The sequence below is a fragment of the Eucalyptus grandis genome, chromosome 5 (assembly GCF_016545825.1).
Source record: "Eucalyptus grandis isolate ANBG69807.140 chromosome 5, ASM1654582v1, whole genome shotgun sequence".
In the NCBI taxonomy this organism is placed as follows: domain Eukaryota; kingdom Viridiplantae; phylum Streptophyta; class Magnoliopsida; order Myrtales; family Myrtaceae; genus Eucalyptus; species Eucalyptus grandis.
Window position 1 is genome coordinate 51397728 of NC_052616.1, and position 14343 is coordinate 51412070.

General features: G+C 39.9%; 1 protein-coding gene across 1 annotated transcript; it reads right to left on the reverse strand.

Moving 5' to 3' along the window:
• Positions 1–9573: 9573 nt before the first annotated feature.
• On the reverse strand, positions 9574–12312 carry LOC104445508 (geraniol 8-hydroxylase). Its single transcript, XM_010059413.3, is given in 2 exon segments — positions 9574–11169; positions 11263–12312. Coding segments are annotated over 2 exon segments (1500 nt in total). The 5' UTR covers positions 12157–12312; the 3' UTR covers positions 9574–10563.
• Positions 12313–14343: the final 2031 nt, after the last annotated feature.

The window sequence follows — 14343 nt, forward strand, 5'->3', positions numbered from 1 at the left end:
GCCGCAGCTCCTCCGCCGTTCCTCCGCCCAACCGACGCCGGAACCGCCCCATCTCCGTCCGTGAACAGCTGGAAAAATGGGTATGGAAGCCCATGTTTGGCCCGTTTTGGCCGCCTTCCCAAGCCCGGATGCTCGGCCCACCTTGAGGAAAGTCGATCCTCGCGTCGTCCCTGTCGTTTTGGTCCGCTCGGTTCGTTAATCCGATGAGTTTAACTCACTAAATCTTAATTAGAGGGTTAATGATGCCCTAAGTGTGTTTAGTCTAAGTTAAGCAAGTTTAGGTGGTTAGATTAGTTTATTTGGTTGATGATTAGATTATGATGTTTAATTAAGTTAAAGTGTGTTTAGTTTAAAGTTAAGTATGTTTATTTTTAAAATAAAGCCTTGATGTGACATAATAGGGTTTTATTTTTGAATTATTTAAAGATTCGAATTCTGGAAATTTATTATATTATATTAATTCCGAAATTATTAAAATATCATTATTTAAAAAAAAAAACGGAAAAATTATTTTTGACCCCGGTTGCTCAGAATTTCGTGCCGATCGCTGCTGTGTAGTCGGATTTTGAAATTGATGATTGGATGTTATAAATTGAGTGTGGATCGTGAAAAATATGAATATTATTATTTAATTATTTTCAGAATAAATTTAATTATTTAATAAATTCCGAAAATTTTGTCGGGACCTAAACTCTCAGAATTTCGTGCCGATCGCTGCTGTACATTTAGAATTTGATATTGATGATTGGTTGTGACAAATTGAGTGTGATTGCGATAAATAGGGATTCTTTATAAAATCCTAAGTGTGGAAATTGATGGGAGATTGGCTATGAGAAACCACCTATTAGAGCTCGTGCCTATTAGGACCGTGATTGACCACCTATTAGAGGTCGTGCCCAGTGAGGCCGTGATGGATCACCTATGAGAGGTCGTGCCCAGTGAGGCCGTGATTGACCACCTATTAGAGGTCGTGCCCAGTGAGGCCGTGATGGACCACCTATGAGAGGTCGTGCCTAATAGGGCCGTGATGAACCACCTATGAGAGGTCGTGCCCAGTGAGGCCGTGATTGACCACCTATTAGAGGTCGTGCCCAGTGAGGCCGGGATGGACCACCTAATTAAAGGTCGTGCCGAGTGGGGCCGTGATTGCCACTTGTTGTTAAACCTTCATATAGGGCCGTGATTGAGAGCAATGATTGATTTGCTAGAATGACATGTAATCGTCCGAGTCGATTGATCGCTGAGACGATCCAAGTGGTTGAATTGTTTTGATAATGTGATTGTGCCATGGTTGTCTGGTTATCATAATTGTACGTGGTTGAATTATATAAATTGTGCTAACCTGCAGATGAAGGCTAATGCAAGGTAAGTCTTCTGTGTGATGTGGCTAGGCCACCCGGGGCGTATTTTCTTTGTAATAGGGGTTTAGGGGGTTGAACTTGCTGAGACATCATCTCATCCCGGTTGTGGGATTAAAATTTCAGGTCCTCGGTGGATGGAGCGGCCAGATAGCTTTGGTTGGCCTTGAGAAGTTGCAGAGGTGAAGTCATAAGGATTGGAGAGCATGTCCGACTTGTAGGTCGTAGGACAGTTCATTTTTAAGAGCCGGTCTTTTGTAGACTTTTGGCTGTAGGCCTTCGTTTGTAAGTTGTTGGTTTATGTAAGTGTCATGTTGTGGTTTTGCTTCCTGCTTGTCTATCCCGTATTTCATTGTCAGGGGTGTTATAATACGTTCCGCTTGCGCAATAATAAAATGAATGGGGTCGGCGACACTACCTGGGAATGTCGAATTTGATCGACCGTAGCGGGATGTGCGCGCGCTCGGGGTTCGGGGCGTGACAAGCCGAGGCCAGCGAAAGTGGTACAGTACCGCCATCGGTTTCATCGGTTGGTGCCGGGATAGCAATCTTTGGTGATCCCAAATTCGAAGGATCATGCAAGCGCTTTAGACTATTGGTAATCGATGGGGCAGCAAGTTGTTGCCTTCAGCCATGTGTCTTTGTCTTAAGCAGCCCCCATCGTCGCTGGTGGATCGATCGGCCCATTAGCCCGTCTCCCTCTTTCATTGACCCCTCTGCCTCGCCGAAGTTGCCTCACGCATGACGACAACAAAGCCCATCTCCATAGCTGCTTCTAGTTCGGCCCAGCAGTTTCTTTTGTTGTTTGGCCCAACAGCCCAAGAAGCCAGCGAAGCCTGCACATTAAGCCCATCAACTCCAACAGCCCAAGTGAACTCTCATTGCAACCCACCTTCGCCTTTTGGCCAGGTCTATTTGAAGCCCAAACCCACAAGCAAGCCCAGCCCAACTCAATAACAAATTTCAATTTGAGCTGAGATTTGTTTGGCCAATTCCAGGTCCGGCCCAAGTGTCCGTCAACGCTGCCAAAAATTTGGATTTCGGCCGTCGTCGCGCCATCGTCGAGGTGTACTTGTGTTCGCAATAAACCAATGAGTTTATGCATTAAACTCTTCTTAGTAGGATAATGACATTTAAGGGTGTTTAAATTTAATTAATTATGAATTAGGCGGTTAGTTAGATTAATTTAGTGATTTAATTATGCAATTATGCATGTTAAGTTGTTAGATTAGATTAAGCAAGGCCTAGATAAATTGTATTATTTATCTAGAAGGATTCAGAATTTTCCGGGCCCATATCGGTATTTAATTTAGCGATTCTAGCCTAAGTTAATATTTTTAGAAATTAAATTGAATTATTTAATTAATTTGAGAAATTAATTAATTATTAATTATTTTTCTGAAAATTAAGCTGGGATAGTCATGACCGGAATTTCGTGTTGATTGCAATGGTGTGGTTAATTTCTGCAATTGAGTGTTAATTTCTGCAAATTGAGTGTTAATTTTTGCAAATTGAGTGTTGATTGGATTTTTGGTATTTAATTCCAAAATTGTGAATTTCCAACATTTATGTAGAAAATCCCGGATGTCGGATTTTGACACCAAAATAGTTTTAATTACTATATAAAATAGTGGGATTTTAAAAAGGAAGAATGTCAATTTTTTTGGGTCGAGTTGACCGATACCCGCACACACGAATATTTTCATGTGTATTTCTAATATGAAGAAAAATGCCAGATTCACCATTTTAATTGAAGCATTTGAGTGCAATATACGGTGCCTTAGGTGATATTTGAGTGATCGTGTGATGGTTAAGAAAAATCGTCCCGGGCTGTTAAGCTGGACGTTATCCCTATTTGGGATACCCCTAGACAACGAGAAATCAGTCACGGTAGATTCTTGACCCTATGCTCTTTCGGAAAAGCCGTCTGAAAGAGACGTGCCGTGCTCAATGGGTGAGAGTAGGTCGTGCTATATGCCAAGATCAAAACTAGAAACGTATATTTAATTGAGTTGAATGTGCCGAGTTATGGGACAAAATTGTGTGGCATGGTATGGGACGTGTCATAACGATTTGGCTCTATAATCAGGACTCCTATGCTTATTTGAGAATTTTAATATGGCGTTCTAGTTAATTGAGCTTAGTTGTTACTCATACTTTCATGCTATCTAAGATAAAAAAAAAAATGTACTGACTTTCATGGTGGATCTGAAACGAGGTAAGTCTCATTGATTGTATGATTATGTGATTAGGACACTTCTATGCGTATTTCCCTCATAATCAAGGTTTAAAACGTGAACTCGTTGAAATTTATATCTCACCCCGTCATGGGTTAAATTTTCAAGATCGTCGAGTAAAGTACCCAGAGCTAAGATGAGGTGATCGGAAGTGTAGGTCAGTTAGAACCGCTTCTTTTTGGTTAGCCAGTTTTTGTAGTCTTTTGATCATAGACCTTGTACATGACTCTATGTAAATATAAAAGCATGTTTCGTTTTGTGTGAATTTGTTGTCCTGTTTTTTTATCTCAGGATGATTATTGTCAGGAGATTTATTTTTTCTTCTGCATGTACAATAAAAGAAAGGGTTGGCAACTCGTTTTAGGAAGTTGCAAAATTTTATTGACCCGAAAGGGATCGGCACGAGCTTGAGGATCGGGCGTGACAACCGGCGACCTTGCCAGAGCATCGCCGGCCCTCACCTTGGCTAGGCGAGCTTGAGTTCACCCGGATCCCTCGAGCTCACCCGATCTAGTGAGGCCGAGCTCGTTGAGCCATCGCCAAGTCGGTGTTGCCCAATGGTGGCCCGATGAGGCCGAGCCTTGCCGATGGTTAGGCGAGGTCGGCCTCGCCAAATGGGCGAGCTCGAGCTCGCCCAACTAAGGGCTAGGCCAAGCCTCGCCATGGCTAGGCGAGGCCAACGACCATCCAAAAGGAAGAAAAAAAAAAAAAAAGGAAAATAAAAAAAATACTAAATAATTAAAAGAAACAAAAAAAAATTATATAAGTTTACCAAACGTGTTTCTATTCTTTTTCTATTCCAGGAACATAAATTTTGTGCAGTTACCAAATGCGTTCTTATGTTCAAAAATTGTTCCCAAGAATAGAATTCTATTCCCAGGAATAATTTTTTAACAGAAACGTTATCAAACACATCATAAATCTCCAAACGTGAGAATGCAAAACAGCGAATGTTTTGGCTAAACAACATTTAATGGATGAAACCGGTGTCCAGCAAGCTACTTTGACAATTGTACATATTTGTTCATAAGTCATATGCTTCAAGATCGACTCATTCCCAACGAAAAATTCATCAGGGACAAGAACTGGGGCATGCTGATGCGTGTTGCGAATGCACAAGGGTAAAGTGGACAAAATAAGCTGTAAGGAGCAAATCAATATAGATGACAGACATCAATTGAATGTATTTTTCCCATGAAAGTAAGAGGAGAAAGATTATGAAGTAGCAACTACAGGTTGAAAATGGGCAGGTCGGGTCTGTTTCGTATTCATATAGTTTTAAAGTCGGTTACATTAGGTTCTGCTTTCTAGAAGACGAGCCCGGTTCAGGTTTGGCTCTCAACTCATCTCACAATTCAGTTCCTTCGGACACAAGTCGGGAACTACTGGGGTTTAGTCGGGTCAGAGTCGAATGCTTCAAGATGTCTAGCATCTTGTATACCCTTTGGTGTCGTGTTCCATCAAGTCTAATTCTTTCATACAATTTCAATGGAATGTACATGCGCTATATCGGAGACGGCGACCGCATCGAAAGCGAAATGCACAGGGGACCGGGAAATGTGGCAGCTTAAGATCGGTGAATGCGGACTCCAAACTCTTCAAGATCCACATGCATCGTTCCAAACGCGACCGCATCAGTCAAGATGCAGCGCGTCGCCACGCATCGATCATACACTCAAGAAACAAGAAACACTGCATCGACCCAGAAGCCCAGAAGACAAGAACAACCGAAATAAAAGCTCATCCGGCCAGATCAACACACGCTGTAAGACCAAAACAAGAAGAATCTAAGAGAATTGTGAACCTCTGAAAGCTTTTCCGCGACCGAGACCGCACAAAGCAGAACGTGGCAGCTCTCAAAAGCTCTCTCCCGCTTCTTCTTCCTATCCTTCGCTTAGTCGCTGCTGCTACCCATACTTCCCCGCCGAGTCAACGCACGTCCGTGCTCTCTGGTCTTCGTCTTCTTCTTGGTCTTTTCTCTCTTGTCCTTTTCCTAAATCAATTCTTCCTTCTTCTTGGTCTTTTCTCTCTTGTCCTTTTCCATGACAAATTTATTCTTTATTATTTTTTATTAATTTTTATTATTGAATTACTGAGTCAAATTATGCGTGATAGTTAACGGATATACCAATTTGAAATTTTACTTACGTCAATATACTGATCTATGATTTTTCATTATATTAATCTAATTTAACGAAAATTAATGAAAAATAAATTTATCATAAATGTTTTAATTTAGAGTGTTGTATGGTCAAAAAATTAATTCTAAATTTGTATTTATTTGAGGATTTTGATGATGAAAAAATTAGTTAAGAATGAATTTATCATAAATGTAATAATTTGGAATTTTTTGTAATATTGATCCTAAAAACAATAATATAAAAGAGAAAAAAAAAGTAGAATGTATGTAATGCGACATATTTAGAAAAGAGTACATGAATTCACTTTAGTTTATTATTATTTAAGATAACATATATTAATCAAGATATGCATCATCAAAAAATATATGGGCAATTTTCAATAGAAGAAATTATCTTAAAAAGTTTTTAATTATTTCTAACATCCGAAAGAACAAAGAAAATTTTCACACGAGGACCCACAACGACAAATCATAACGCGCTCTTGCCTTCGTCCTTGAATCTTGCGGGCATGGTTTAACCATGAAACTTCTTTTTACTCATTTCTATCATCCGCTCTGTTTATTTCTGTTCATTTGACAAAAAATGAATAATTTAAAAGATAATTTTCGAAAAATAATCATTTATATCGTTTGAAACAATTAGCCAATTTAAAATTTTTTCATCATGGACGACAACTTATGTCTAAACATTTTCATCACTTTCGTGGAAATAAAATTGTTTTCATTTTATTCATTTTTATGAGTGATACAAAAGACCATTTAAAAAAATTCAAATCATTCATTTTTCATAGAATAAATATACCATAAAATTAGTTTATATATTCCAATTGGCGTGATGTTTTACTTGTATTAAAGATCCTAGTGAGAGTCCTTTGATTGATGTTGTTAGACATTGGACTAGGTTGAATTTGCCTGTATCCAATTAGTTCTAAAACTATCGTACGAATGCCAATTATCAATGTAGTTCTAAACTTATGCACAAAATTCAAATATGATATTTCTCACCAATTGCAGTTGGAAATTGCTTTACGTAGCATCCAGTCATCCTCAATCCTCATACAACTCCACTCAAAAACCACATCCTAAGGGGATTACTACGTTAGATTTCTAATGACAATTGATTGGAAAGATATTATTGGAATTTCACACAAAGGTTTAGGATCATACTTGCAAAATGTAAAAATTTAGGATTGAAATAGTAATTTTCTCTGTATTAAACTTTTCTTCAACATTTGATATGGTCATATTAGTTCAAGAATTAAATTGAACATTAAATAATACAACTCTAGAAAAAGGGGGAAATGTAACAAGAACGTGCAAGAAAAAACAAATTTACAGTAGTTATGGAGACATTAGAAGGAACCCAACCATATTTTTCTGTCTAATGCTTTGCAGAGTTTATTTAATATTGACATTAAAGCTGCCAATCTTGATTAAATGTCTTATTATGTTTGGCCAATCAAAAATGCAAAACATGGTTTTCTTCCGCCCACGACCAGCCTTTTTCTTCTTCCTTTTTTGATAGATAAAAAGTTTTTGATTCTTGATACAGCTAGGGCAGCATCACTCGTTAATTTGACAACTAATTGAACTCCCAGTTGGTTTAGTATGCAGTAATAAATTAATTAAGGAGAGATTTTTTCAAAATTGTAGTATCCGTAAAGCTCATGATTTAAGTAGCGTTCACATGCATCTGATCTCATATAGTATTTACTAATACAAAGGGAAGCGGGTCTCTATACTTCAACTACCATAACTCCTCATTTTTTCCTCGGGCATGTCCTTAAAACTTGTTAAGGAAATCCCTTATGATATTTTGAAGATGACAAAATAAATCAAAGGCTACTAAAATGTTTAATAGTTGAGTAATAGACTATGCAGATGATAGAACGTATAAAGGGTATTGTCAAAGTCTATACTTGAAACAACCAGAAGATTGACTCTATACTAAAACTAAACTTATTTAGATTGTATCCAGACCTAAGGCTAAATATGTTTTTTTTTTTTTTTTTATGACCCTGGGAACCGCCGTTGGCCGGCAGCCTAGATGTAAACTCGAGCGGACTGAGCCACCACCACAGACCCAGCCACGTTTGAGTCGCGCGAACGTGATGCCTCTAAGGGATTCGAACCCTCCCCATTCGTGAGATGGAGAGGGCCCGAAGCCAGCTGCGCCACCACGGGCGGTGGTCGAAGGCTAAATATGTTCAGAAGTAGAATATGTTCAGACTTACGTCCAGATTGTAAATTCTATTTCAGTCTGAAAACACTTAGACTCTACTTCAGTTTGAAGATACTCAAACTTTATATTCAAAACGAGACACAAGTCCAGAAGAACGAGACACAAGTTCAAAACGTAGTAGATTTAGAACAAAGTATGTTCAGAACAAAATAACTTGACAGAACGTAACACAAGCCCCCAAACATATAACGGCTAGTGATCTGGTTTGGATTCTACATCAAGATAGATTTGATTGACTCAATCTAATTGATTGACAATTGATCTTGAAAACAAGAACTTTCTAAACGAAGAAGCTCTACTTATTAAAACCAAGATTTTGTTTGTACAATCGATCAGAATTAATTTGAGATTCTACTTCTATCACTTAACGGTTACTAAATCTTCTTGATACAGATCTGTCCAATGGGTAAATTGGAAGATGATCCTCTAGATATTGTCCAATGGCTAGTTTGGAAGTGGAAGAGTATTTAAGGAGATCAAGGACCGATAAGCAAGTACGAGACGGAGTGTAGAAATTATAATTCCAAAGTCTGAGCGACGTTCGATCATACACTTGTCTCTCATGAGTTTGAACGTTTGTGATCGTGAGAGAAATACCAAAAAGTGACTCAGTGAAATAGTGTGATCTACCACTGAGTATTTGCACTTAAAATTGTAATCTCTTATTGATTGTATAGTGGAGTCCAGCCATAAGGCTTTTAGCATGGGAGAGTGGTTGATCTAAGCCGAACCACTATAAACCTTGTGTTCTATTCTCTTCTCTAAACTCCTTTATTTTGATTCGTAACTCTAATTAATTGTTGAAGTTTAAACTCCTTTATTTTGTTTGAAGTTTTATCTAATCGCTTAAGTCCAAATTTGTCTGTGATTTTTTTAAGGCAAATTATTTCTACTGTTCGTTGCAAAAAATTGTCTTCACACCTAATCACCCCCCTCTAGTTATTCATACTAGCTCTTCAAAACTAACCGAGACAATAAGTAGTGATGTCAAAGATTTGATGAACTAATTTCTCAAACTTGAAGCTAGGAAAAATCCACATGGTGTTTTGAGGATGACAATATTTTAAGCATACTAAGACGTGTAAGACCGGTTCTTGACAGTATAATCAACAATTATCTTCTGCAGATCTTCCTCATCTTGCCATGTGCAATTGAATTCAGACACATCCTCTTTTAGGTACAGAGCAGGAACCAAATCTCATGGAGCTTGAACACTGCTGCTGAAGAAACTTCACCTGACACAATGTGCAGCATGAATATATCAAGCAACTATCCTTTTCAAAGTTGAAAAGGCATAACTTTGCATTGCTTTCCTCATGAAAACCTGGCTTTTAATACATGAAGATACGGTCTTGTGCTAATACGGAACTGAAGATGAGATGACTTGTGCTTCATGCTTGAAGGCAAGTTTTCCCAAGGGAAAGTCCAGTTAGATCTCTAAATTTCTTTTGAATCTTCAGTTCAATTATGTACCGAACACTCAGGACCACGTTGATTTTAGTAATTTGCTGCGAGATTGCCTGGTGAGGCTTTGAATACATCTGTGCAGTTTGATGGCAGAGAATAGAATGGAGATCAAACAGTTGAAAAGCAGAGTTTCTCACGAAAAGTCATCTTCCTCGTTGCGCATACTCAACAGAAAGAAAATCAGACAAAACAGCATCCAGAAATATCAGCACCGGAAATATCAAGAACCTCTACATTTTCGGCATCTCCAAGAGTTCCTTCTGAACTCTTTGGGATTTGGACAACGCCTCACTTTCAGTACTTGCAAGGAGGCCATTGTAACGCCAATTCTCTCTCCAGCTTTGGTAGTTCCATAAGATCCAAGGTCTGCAATGTACACTCTGCAGGCGCATGAGGTTTAAATAGCTCTTTCGAGCTTGGAACAGTATTCGATTTTCAGTTGTTTCAGATTCTCGAGGCTCTCAGGCTTCATTTTCTGACCACATATGGTCTCCAGCCTAGTCGCACCGGAAATATAGAGAACCTCCAGAATTTTTGGCTTCTTCAAGAGTTTTTATAGACTCGTAAGATTTGGACACAGCCTCACATCCAATACTTGCGACAAGGCCATAGTAACACCGATTCTCTCCAGCTTTGGTAATTCCATGAGATCCAAGGTCTGCAACTTACACTCTGCAGGGGCACGAGTAAATGGCTCTTTAATTTCATCACAAAGTTTGATCTGGAGGGTCTTGAGGTTCTTCAGCAGCTTCGACAGTTGTAAATTGTCGCAAGCATCGGACAGTACTTTTATGTATAAGCTCTTTAAGATCTGAGAAGACCTCTGTCTCAGACTGAAAGTTATCACCGCATACAGATTGTAAGGAAAAAAGGTTACACAGATAAAGAGAGGTAAGATTTCCCAAAACTCTGGCCTCTTCTTCTACATCTACTATACTGAGAAATCCTTTTTGCTCTCTAATATCTCTTTGTTTTGCCAGGATACAAATTCAAGAAAAAGTGCGCATTTTTTACCAAAATATTGAATAGCGCTTTTTTTCTGTAAATAGACGATGCAATCATCACAACCAATCATAATTACGTAGAATGTAACACGAACATGCATTTCTTTTTCTTCTTTCATATAGGAATGGGCACAGCTTTTAGAGATTGAGCCTTTTGGACGGCTAATCCGAACTTTTCTTCCATGTTCATGTTCTCGGGGATAACACCATCTTCGAGCTTCCAATTGAATATGTTGATGAGCGAACCGAGCATCAAAGGCAACATTCTCGTGGCCAATGGCAACCCCGGACAAATCCGCCTGCCACCACCGAACGGTACCAGCTCAAAGTTTTGTCCCCTAACATCAATATCAGATCCAAGAAATCTGTCGGGCACGAACTTGTCTGGATCATCCCAAATGCTCGGATCTCGTCCTATCGCGAACACATTTATGTAAACCTGTGCACCCTTTGGAATGGTGAAACCGCCTATAGGAAACTCTTCCCCAGATTTTCGAGGAAGAAGGAGAGGAGCTATTGGGTGCAACCGGAAAGTCTCTTTCAAGACAGCTTCTAAATAGGGCAAGCGAGAAATATCGGCTTCTTCGATCGTCTTGCCTTTGCCAATGACTTGATGGAGCTCAGCTTGGGCTCTTGATAGCTTTTCTGGGTTTCGAAGTAGTTCTGTCATTGCCCACTCCAGAGTACTCGAAGTGGTTTCGCTACCGCCGGTGATTATGTCCTGCATGATCCACGTCACAAATCAGAGAGCTTTTTTCCAAGAAATTAGATCATAATTATCACAATTAGGGAAGCATGATAGAGGAGATGGTACCAGAAATAGATGCTTGACTAGGGAGATGTCCAGGGTCTCATTTTTCTCTTCAATCAAATCAAGGAGATAATCCAAAACATCGTTACACCTCACGCAACCCTTCTCTGTCCTCAGCTGCAACCTTCTCTGGATCACACCATCGAAAAAGTCGAACATCTTCTGGATAAGCACCTCAAGGTGACGCTTCGAACCATGCGGGTCGATCTTCTTGAGCATGGGAAAGTAATCCGCCAGGTTAGGCTTTCCAATCTCATAAAAAATTTGCCACACCACCTCCTTCAGATCTCCTGCTGGATTCAAAGGTTCGATCATGTCCAAAGAGAAAAGCGTGTTTGATACCGCGTTAAGGCTGTTCCTGAAAGCCCCCTCACCGATATTCACCACCTCGCCAGCATCTGCGCATTTCCTCACGAAGGCGACCAGCTCTCGAACTTTCTTGCTGCGAAGGTGTTGGTTCAAATCGAGTTTTTTGCTGGAGAAGATATGCAAGTTGTATACTTTCCTGAGGTTTCGGAAGAGAGGCGAAACGGGTAGCTAGGGCAAGCCTAGTTTGTCATGGTCATGGGCCGTGATGGAATTGGGAACCGTGCGATTCGAGAAGACAGCGTCGTGGGTCTGGAGGATCTCTTTGGCGAGCTTCGGCGAAGAGACCACTACCGTAGTCACGAAGCCAAGTTCCAGTTTTATGATGGGGCCATAGGTGCGGGCGAGCTTGGCCAGGGACTTGTGGGGAAGATCTCCGAGCTCGAGGAGGTTGCCGATGATCGGGAGAGGCCGCGGACCGGGGGGTAGGTTGGAGGGCCGAGCTCTTCGGCCCCTGTTGGCGACGAAGGAGAGAGCTTGGAACAAGCCCCAGAGGAGGTACAGACACAGAATCAGAACCAAGCAATCCATATTTCTGAATCCACAACTACAAGAAGTGCGACCACTTCCTTTGTATTTATTACGACTTTTAGGTCATTGAAATTGGCTTGCTGCATTCATCTCTCAAGCTCTCAAAATTCCATGTCATCGTGGGGCCATGCAGTGAGACTTTTCCAATACTAAAACTAAAGAAAGGAGAGAGAGAGAGAGAGAGAGAGAGAGAGGAGAGAGAGGAGGGAGTCGGTCTGCAGAGGAGGGCAGAGGAGAGCAGAGCGTTAGAGTGTGCAGAGAGGTGGGCTCGGTCTACAGGAGAGAGAGCAGAGGTGGGGAAGACGCAAATTGAATCGCTGATGCCATTTACACATTAGCTCCACGTGTCGATTTTTCTATGATTTTACACTTCGCCTAGTGTAAAATCCATCCAATTTTTTCGAGAGAAAACAAAACGGCTTGTCGTCCCACGTGTTTGGTCATATGAACTTGCACCAGGGTGACAGCAGATGTCACCATCTTGCGTAAATTTCCAGGCCAAGACAAGCCCTCATGATGCATCCAACCGAGACGATGGGATAATAACCATCATTAGTCACTAAATTATCTCATCACAGTCAATTATGTCCCAAATTTTCCAATTTCGACAATCAACACAGAGACCTTTACACAAAATTTTAAAGTCATCTTTCTAATCAATTGCAGTTGAAAATTACTATTTGCATCTAATCATCCTCGATAGTCCTATGTGTTGCGCCTAACATAAACAATTTTACTCGAAACGACGTCTAGTGTGGACCATCATATCAACGATTTTCCAATGGCAATTGATTGGAAGAACTTTCGTTGGAATTTCAACAAATTAGAGACTACACTTGCAACATCTAAAAGTTTAAGATTGAATTAACATCTATATATTAGATTTGAAACTGAATTGTTAAGTTTTCTTTTGTCTACCCACAACAGTTGAGTGTGTGCATTAAATGGAAGAAAGACCATTACGTGTGAGCTTTCAATTTATTTAATGAGATAATAAAATGGGTGGTCTCTAAACTTTTTTCTAATATTTAATATGGTCACACTAGCTAACGGTGTTACATTTTAACGAAAGGGGTACATCGAGTGAATTTTTGAAAGTTGAAAGAGTAAGTTGAACAACGGGTAATGCAACAACTCCAGAAAAAAAAAAAGGGGGCAATGCAACAATAACGGGCAAGAAAAGACAAATTTATCAGCAGTAATGGAGAAGGAACCCAATCGGCTGTCATCGGCGGAATTACAGCTGCCAATCTTCGTTAAAAGTCTCATTATAATTGCCCAAACAAAAATGTATAACATGGTTTTCTTCCGCCGATGACGGTCATTTGCTTCTTTCTTTTTTGATAGGTCAAAAGTTTTTGATGATTCATACAGCAAGAGTTTCCCTCGTTAAGTAGGCAACTAATAGAACTTCCAGTTGGTTTAGTATACAGTAAATGTAATAAATTAATTAAGGAGAGATTCCTTCAAAATAGTAATACTCCTAAGGCTTAAGCTGATTTGCATAGCGTTCACATGCGTTGTTTTTTTTTTTTTTAGGTCAATAGTAGATGTTGCATTCATTCATGAAGATAAACAAGTCTTACAAGATAATGATGGATAAAATTCTGAATATAGAATTTCCGAGAGGGAGAAATGAGGGAAGTTCACCCAATTTGTAGGAAGTTTTTTGGCTCGGTGTGTTCTAGCAAGCCAATCCGCCGCTCGGTTTGCTTGTCGTGGACAGTAGACTACCCCTACTGATTTGCAAAGGGCTAACTCTTCTTTACACTTCTCCATAATTTCCTTCAAGTCCCATGGTGATTCAGCCCGGCCCATAATAAAGTCAACCAAACTCAAACAATCACTTTCACACGCCCAGCAACCCATTTGACCGTGCTCTCTCCCCACTTGCCGTTTTTCACTTTACCTCACGTACGAAATCCCATGGAGCAGAGAAAGGGCTTCTGCTTGCTAAGAAGAGGACGCCCGAGCTTCTATGGCGAAACCCTCGACCACCAAGCCTGTTGAATCTCGCACGATCCCAGCAATTGAACTGAGGAATTCGCCCAGAATCCATGAAGCATCTACGTTGATCTTCAATATAATTATGGTTATAATTATGGTTAATGGATCAACGAATGCCAATAAATTAAGATACGTCTTTTCTATTCACGTATCTCTTTTTGGATTCATGAATTCCTTAAA